The sequence below is a fragment of the Morus notabilis genome, unplaced genomic scaffold, assembly GCF_000414095.1.
Source record: "Morus notabilis unplaced genomic scaffold, ASM41409v2 Scaffold623, whole genome shotgun sequence".
In the NCBI taxonomy this organism is placed as follows: Eukaryota; Viridiplantae; Streptophyta; class Magnoliopsida; order Rosales; family Moraceae; genus Morus; species Morus notabilis.
The window spans coordinates 289284-297854 of NW_010366773.1; the positions used below are offsets into that span (position 1 = coordinate 289284).

The 8571-nt window shown below is 31.2% G+C and overlaps 1 protein-coding gene across 1 annotated transcript; it reads left to right on the forward strand.

Moving 5' to 3' along the window:
• Nucleotides 1–4699: 4699 nt before the first annotated feature.
• Nucleotides 4700–8026, forward strand: LOC21399275 (probable O-methyltransferase 3). Its single transcript, XM_010111079.2, has 2 exons — nt 4700–5546; nt 7557–8026. The coding sequence occupies exons 1-2, from the start codon at nt 4755–4757 to the stop codon at nt 7854–7856; spliced, it is 1092 nt and encodes a 363-aa protein (XP_010109381.1). The 5' UTR covers nt 4700–4754; the 3' UTR covers nt 7857–8026.
• Nucleotides 8027–8571: the final 545 nt, after the last annotated feature.

The following is an 8571-nucleotide window of genomic DNA, read 5'->3' on the forward strand; positions in this document are numbered from 1 at the left end:
ATAAAATTCATTTTACTTGCGAAAAGTGCAATTACGAGAATTTAATTAAATTAAAGATTTAGCGTTATGAACTTCTCGACCATTACATAGGCATTTGCATATATATTTGTGTCATTCATCAATCTCTTGAACAAGGTGAATTATGCAGTCTCATAATACTTGAGAATGATTATAATTGGTTGTTTATAAATAAGGACCTTATCTCCTAATACTATAAGAACAATTGTGTAAACATCATTATAATGGTGGTTTATAAACAAACACCATCTCCTAATAGAATGATTATAATTGGTGGTTTATGAATAAAGACACCATCTCCTAAAGTTCTCCTAATAGTATAAGAACATCTCATAATTTTTATGCAGGCTCAGACCTAAAGTGAACATCATTATACAAAATGAAGGTGGCCATTATAAAAATTTATAGTGGTAATATGTGTGCATGGGCGAAGTAAATGCTTGTGTTTTTTTTTTCTTTTCTTTTTTCTTTTTTTTTATTTTTTTTTATTTTCTATTTTCTCCTGTGTGTATGAGAGAAAAAAGCATATCATGACATCTGATATTGTAAAAGTGTAACACAAAAAAAGTTTGTACTGGCTAGAAATACTAGAGGTGCGTGTGTATAGTGGCGAGGCCAGAATTATTTTCAGGGGGAATATTACAAACAAAAAATTTGAACTTCTTTTACAACACAATAATCTTTTTACCTTCATTGATCTATTTGTATCTTTATTTATTTCTAATTGATCTAAACTTGTAATGTAGTTTACTATTTAAGTTTAACATGTTAAGTTTATATGGTATTATAGTTGATTTTTTTATTTATTAGGATCTTGAATTTTAAATAAGAGTCTTGAGAAATAACACAAATCATCATAACATACGGACGTCGGAAAAGTGTAACACAAAAAAGTTTATACTGCTAAGGTTTGTGTGTGCAATGACGAAGCCAAAAATATTATTTTTCAAGGGGCGTAATACAAACAAAAATGTTTAACTTATTCTACAACACAATAGTCATTTTATCTTCATTAATCTATTTGTATCTTTAATGTTTTTTCCTAAATGATGCAAACTGATAATGAAGTATAATATTTATTTTTATCATTTTGAGTTTAAAATTTATCAATTTATCAAAAAAACGTCTGACACAAATTAGAAAAAATCGTCTCGGACGTAACATGATCTTTCAAAACAGCAAGTTAATTTTCTAAATAGGAGAAGTCTTGCCTTGACATAGTTGCTACCTAAGCTACTAAAAGGCATTAGCTTCTCATTTCAAATTTAGAAAAATCAATGAAGAGATATTCATCTCGCCAGGTAGAGCCACCCACGGACTAGGGACATTTATTTTGTTGTCCTAAAGTTCTATACGTCTCTTTTATTTGTCCTATCTTATTATTTCAATTACGCTCCCACTTCTCCTAAAAGACTTTTCTGGTTCTGCTTAGTAGCAACCAACATTAACTTTAGGAAAAGTCGTGCTTCAAAGTCAATGGTTAAACCGTCTTTAAATTTGATGACAGTTTAAGAACCGTCGTTAAATTCGGCGTCGTTGTATGTCATAGATATAAGGTGAGGGGTTTTACGCGTCGTTAAATTCAGCGTCGTTGTAAGTACTACAGAAGTCCATAAAATACACATTAGACGACAGTTTTAGTAAAAACGGCCGTGTAACACTTTTAATTACTGTTTTCTTAATAAGGCACAATAAGGAAAATGTGCCACTGTTAATGAGTATCTCTTAGAAAAACACAAAAATAACAAAAACAAAAACAAATGCCGAAATGCGAATGGGTATGGTCATTGAATGGTTGAAGAAAGATTTCCTTTGGAGTAATTTTTATCAGAGTATCACTTCTAACTGAGCAATAAGGAAAATAAGTATTACGATTTCAATAAATAGATCTGATAAAGCACCTCGAATTGTCTTGGTAGCTTACTAATGAGTTCTAGAGTATAATTCTACAATAATAGTCTTAATTTTTCGATAATGAATGTGTGACGTGTATATTTGGGCAGCCGACCACTCCCAAAACACGTGGAAATTAATTAGACTCTCTTCCAAAATCATAGAGCAGAAAAATCAAAATATTTGACCGCAGAGCTGTTTAAAAGTGCAGCTTTTAGAACCAACCGTAAAAGCTACGTGCGTGTACTATTGTCTCCATTTGAATCTTTAATATACTAAAGTTGGAATATTCAAAATTTTGACCGTGACCCGATTCATGAATCAACAAAATAAAAGTCGAGGACTATGACCAATTTAATGCTACCCACCAAAAAAGTGAATAACCTCACTTTGAGCTAATGAGATATCAGTGAAAATAGTAATGTTTCAAAATTTAGAAAAAATTGAAAAATTACTTATATCGATGAAAATATTGAGACAAATTACGAAAGCTATGAATATTTATCTTACTACTTTATATTTTGTTTTCATATTTCTGAATATATGATGCGGTGTAGCGGAATCTAGTTTTTATGACTTAGAGAAAATTAGCTTTTACTTTTCTGAATTGTTTTTGTCCTTAACTTTTATATGTTTATAATTTTATTCTCTAATTTCACAGATTCCGTTTAATATTTAACACCAAACTAATAAAAAAAAGGAAACTGAAATAAAGTAAAACTTCAGAGATTAAATATAAGACGATTTAAAATCAAGAACTAAAGTGGAATTGAGAGTAAACCTCAAGGATCTTTTATGAGATTAACTATTTTAATTAGTCAATTTGATGACAATCTCGGTAGAAAACGTCATTAAAAACACGTGACCCAATGTATAATCTAATATTTGTATTCTCTTTTAGGCTCACAAGCCATTTATTATTACTTTTTTTTTTTTGGAAAATTCCTCTCTTTTGTCAATGTTTTGCAATAGGATATTATTTTTGTTCTCATTGTACTTAAATTGTAATCATCATTTACAATATTTGTCTCCGTTTTATTTTCAAGGGAGCTTTGACGTTTCGCATTAATTATAGTAGAACACAGTAACTGATGGGGGCTAATTTGTGACTTTGAAAAGTTAAGCAAGAATGTCACTTAGTATTAGAAAAATCAAAAAAATTTGGACGTAAAACAGTCAAAAGTGCAGTTTCAAATAGCAACCAAGAAAGCTACACGTTTCCTATTGTCTTTCTCTTGCGCTGTCCTAAGATTTTTTTTTATACAAATGGAAATGTCAATTGTATATTTAACACTAAAAAATATGATACAGGACATGTCATTATTATTTATGTTCTAATGCAAAAATGTTATTTAAAATGTTAAAATCTATTTTTTTTTATAATCATTAAGCTTTGGAAATTGTGAAAATAAACTTTTAATTTTAAAATAATTTGAAGAGCAAAAGTTGTAATAATTAGGGGTGTGTTTATGTCACAACTTAAGTTAAGAACTTGAGTTGTAAATGTGAGAGCCAAATACTGTAGTAAAAAAGTTTAATTTAAATTTTTGTGAGAGAAAATACTCTATCAATATAACTTGACTTGTGACGTGAGTTGTGAAAAGAATAAAGCCTAAATAAAAAAGTAACCATATCAATCAATAGGAATCATGTGTTTACCACATGTTATACTTAGAATTTGCTATAAAGTGTAGGCATATAGAAAATTTAGCGCAACAGATAGTATTGTTAAGAAAGTATTTTTTACACTCATATGCTAAATTTATACTTGGTACATTAATTTTAGTATTGTATTGGAGATGCTCTAAGTTAGAATATTCAAAATTTTGACCCTGATAAGATTTATAAAACTTCAGAATGCTTATACTTACAAAAATATCGGTATCTCAAATGTTAAAAAAATTGTTAAAAAATACCGATATTAGTGAAAACTATGAATATTTGTTTTAATTAATACTTCATATCTTTTTTTATTTCAAAAGAAAATACATCTTGTCGATACTTACAAATTTTTTCGTAAGAGTTTGATGTATATTTCTTCACTAAAACTTGAAATTAAAAATTTTTATTGATATATTTAGAGATTTACTAAAATTTCGGAAGAGGAAGTCTCTCATGTATACAAGGCGTATAAATAGAGCCACAGGAATTCATTAAGTTTTTTTGCACATTATTCAACTACCCCAGAGAGATTGCAATTAACAAAGTATTAGTGCATCCACAAGTGGACTAGGCCAAGAAATCTTGCCGACCCACTATAACTTCTTGCTTTCTTTACATTTCTTTGCAACATTAATCCTTAATTAATACGTAAGAAGTTATCGTGAGTGTTCTTAAAGAGTTAATCTTTAATTGACAGAAATCTACAGTCAACACTTGTTTTAAATAAATGCCGCTATCCAAAGCTATAATTGTTAGATTATGAGGACGTACGTACGTACTATAATATAAGAAAAATATGATAAAACTAGATGTCGTGTCAACTATTTAGATTTACGTTACAATATTTTTGTGATTTGAATTTTCACTATGATTTCATGGCCTTTAACTAGTCAATTCGTGTGGCACAAATAACAAATTCTAATATCTATCACGTAATACACATGGTTTTTTTTTTATTTTTTATGAGACATCTTTAAAATTCATTCATATATATCTTTTCCAAATCCGTGTTGCATTCCTCCTTGCTTAACAGTAATTTCTTTGAATTTTCACCTTGACGGGGACATCTAACTTCTTCTATAAATTCACATTCAGAACTAAAGGACTTTACACATGAATTGAAACTTTTAATCTCAAGTTTTTACTAAGAAAAAAAAATAAAAAAACAGAGAGAGAAGAAAATGGCTTTTAGTGAGGAAGTGATGAGTTCTAGTGAGTTGCTTCAAGCCCACTCTCTTTTGTGGAGTACTTCAGTAAATTACGCAAAGTATGTTACAGTGAAGTGCGCCATTGAATTAGGAATACCAGATATCATCCATAAACATGGCAAACCCATTACTCTTTCCAAACTCATCAATGCGCTTCCTATCCATCCTTCTAAAACTCATTGCATTTGTCGCATTATGCGCATTCTTGTTCACTCCGGTTTCTTTTCAACCGGTCGACAAGTTGAAGAAGAAGAAGAAGAAGAAGAAGAATCATACTCTCTCACAAATGCTTCCCGGCTCCTCTTAAGCGAGGGGTCAGATTTCACGAAAATGAAATCCTTTGTTCTTTTTCACCTTCTCCCTGAGGCGGCGGCTCCGTGGCATTCCATGAGCACATGGTTACAGAGCAGTGACGGCTCAACATTCGAGCATCAAAAAGGAAAGACCTTTTGGGATTGTCTCGCGGATGAGCCGAGCCAAAATCGCCTCTTTAATGAGGCAATGGCTAATGACTCTCAGCTAATTGCCAAGCTCACACTAACTGAATGTAAGGATGTGTTTGAAGGTTTGACGACCTTGGTCGATGTTGGAGGTGGCACCGGAACCATGGCCAAAGCCATAGCCAGCACTTTCCCACACATCAAATGCACCGTCTTTGACCTCCCCCAAGTCGTTGCTAATTTAGAGGGAAATGACAACTTGAATTTTATCGGAGGAAACATGTTTTCCGACACAATTCCTACTGCGGATGCAATTTTGCTCAAGGTACGTGTTCGTTCTTGCGTTCCCTTCTTCTTTTCCCCTTTCATGTCCCTCCAATAATATAATTACTGTCATGTTAAGACCTAACTTCAAGTTTCTTTTTTCTCCTTTCCTTCTTTCAATACAATGGGCCCGTTTTGTTCGTTAATTTGAGTTAAGATGTGACTTCATGTGAGAGTTTTTTACTGTAACAAAAATATTAGATATAACTGTTTTTTAAAGCTTTTCACTGTAGCAAAACTTAAATTTTAAACTCGAATCGGTAAAATGAACGGGACTGATATATTCTAATACAATAAACTGATTTTAGAAATCAGGGGTAAAAAAATTGAGAATAAAAGCTCGCCCACTCACTAATTAAAAGTCAGACATATCTTCTACTTGGTATCAATACGGCAAAAGTTTAAAAAAATTTGTCTACCTATACTGAGAGTCATCAACACAAAATATTTCACACAAACTATCTACAAAAATTAACTACTTGTTTTGTCTTCATCCTGTTTCCTCCCTTTCATACCTCGATCATAGAGATCTGGGTTTTGGTAGGCTTTTACGCTTTTATGAATTTATCATATTATAATTATGAATTTGCACCTAATTAACATGTTTGCTCATGGGAATTGTGTAGAGGCGGTGATACCCACTACACTATAATCTCAATTTTTTAACCCTAAAATGAAAGATACTGTGTGAAAGGAAAAGAAAAACAATGTTACGTTAACTTTTTAATCTTATTAAGTTTAAATGCATTAAAAACAAGTTTATACTGACATGTAAATTTTAAATGATGTGACATGACATGTTAATTACGTGGTATGAATATTATTGAAGCGACGGGCTGAAAAGGGGACATTGAGAAGTGGACAGGAGAGTTGGATCTTTAGTGTTATTAAGGATAAGGATAAAGAAAATTTTATGAACACCCTAAATTTTTATAAAGCGCCCCAAATAAATATATATTCATTTTAATTTGAAATTATTTACATTTTAATGTTAAATCCCTTATCATTCCTTATACCCTTATATACAATCCAATCATCTTCCATATGACGACCACATATCTCTTTGCCCGTATATATATTATCTGTAATTGAAGAATGGAATACAAAACCTGGTAATCATAAATGCATTTAAGTGCGATGATGAAATTGATGACGAAAAAAAAATCTGGACTTTTTGGTTAGAAAACTAACAAGAAGAACGCTACAATATAAGAATCCTTGGATGTTTGCTTTGCCATCCATCAATGCTTTCGATAATTAAACGAAAAGAATGCCACCAGGCGTCAAAACTAGGTGTAATTAAGTTCATCATAATGGTTCTCCATTATATGTGTAATCAATTTCTAGGTGAAAGGGGTGTATGGTTTTTTTTTTTTTTTTTTTTTTTTTCTTTTTGAAATAAAGAAGAAAAGGGGTCTAAGATTTATTCTAAAAAGTGTGTGTTTGTATATTATTATATATTTCTCAATGATTTAAGCATGAAGTGTACATATAAGGGTAGCCGTTGAATTATGAGATTTTACAATTAAAAAAATAATTTTAAATTTTAAATATTTAGGAGTGCGTTAACAAAAACGTGGGCTGTAAACATAATTCCCGTAAGGATAATTGTATAACAAAAATTTGTTGTGCGTTTTTATCGAATTGTTGTACTCTTCCATCTTATCTAGCTAATTTTACTCAAGCTAGTGGCAAAGCTGAAAAATATATTTTCAGTGGGAGCGCTATAAAAAAATTAGACAAAACAATTTAATAAATAAATAGAGAATTATATATTTTAAAAAAGTACACCTTTAATTTTCAATGTTTTGAACCAAAAGTTCAAATCAGTTAAAGCCACCTCCTTCTGTACCTATTCACCAAACATGCCATAAATATCTGAAACATGACATGGACATATTATGTCGTTTAACACATTTTATCTGTTTACTCTTTTAAAAATATCCTAGATATAGACCTTATTTCTTTACTTGTAAACTAAATACACTTGTTATTGTTTTGTCTCCACTAGTGGATACTGCATGACTGGAATGACGAAGAAAGCCTTGCAATTTTGAAGAAATGTAGAGAAGCAATTTTGAAAAATGAGAAAGGAGGAAAAGTCATTGTTATTGAAACCGTCATTGACAGCAAGAATACAGATGAAATAACTGGAATACAACTGTGCAACGACATGATAATGATGGTCAGCTTCTCCGGCAAAGAGCGTAACTTAAGGGAATGGGAGAAGCTCTTTTTCAGTGCCGGATTCAGTCACTATAAAATCAATCGAAAACTAGGAGTGAGATCTCTCATTGAGCTTTACCCTTGAGTTCCTCAAGGTGTTATTTTTCGATATTTACGTTTGAATACTTACAATAAATATGTTAAAGTATTTTACCAACACATGGTTCGAATAACGTGTACTTTTTTTTCTTTCTTTAAGTAATGTGTCTTTATGTTGACCTGTCATTGATGGAATAAAATTAATCTAGTTGATTTCATGCGGTGCTTGAAACTATATTTAAGTAGCTTGATCATAGACGAGCTAACTTTTGCCTATGAATATACCTTTATAAACCTTTTTTTTTTTTTTTTTTTTTCATTTTGATTCATTCTTTTCGGCTAAAATTCCCACATGGGAAAGAAATTAAGGGCCTGTTTGATTCTGTTTTTGTTTCTGTTTTTCACGTTTTCCAAGAACCAAAAACTGAAAATGCTCTGAGGAAGCCATTTGGCAGCATTTCTTAAAAAACAGAAAATGAAAACGTTTTTTACTTTATTCTTAAAAACTCAACAAAACTGAAAACAATTGAAAATTGTTTTCAGTTTTCCATTTTCATTTTCTTAAAAACTCAATCAAAAAATCAACTCAAATTCCTCTGCCTCCCCCCACAGTCTTCTCCGACAACGCCCTCCCCCCCTTCAGTTTTTCATTTTCATTTTCTTAAAAACTCAATCAAAAAATCAACTCAAATTCCTCTGCCTCCCCCCACAGTCTTCTCCGACAACGCCCCCCCCCCCCCCACTTTTCCTTTTTCCTTTTC

What these genes read in the sequence shown, in the direction of transcription:
- LOC21399275 (XM_010111079.2), top strand. Translation starts at nt 4,755, where the DNA reads ATGGCTTTTAGTGAGGAAGTGATGAGTTCTAGTGAGTTGCTTCAAGCC. An exon ending in CGGATGCAATTTTGCTCAAG is followed by an intron (nt 5,547 to 7,556) that starts GTACGTGTTCGT and finishes TGTCTCCACTAG; the next exon opens with TGGATACTGCATGACTGGAA.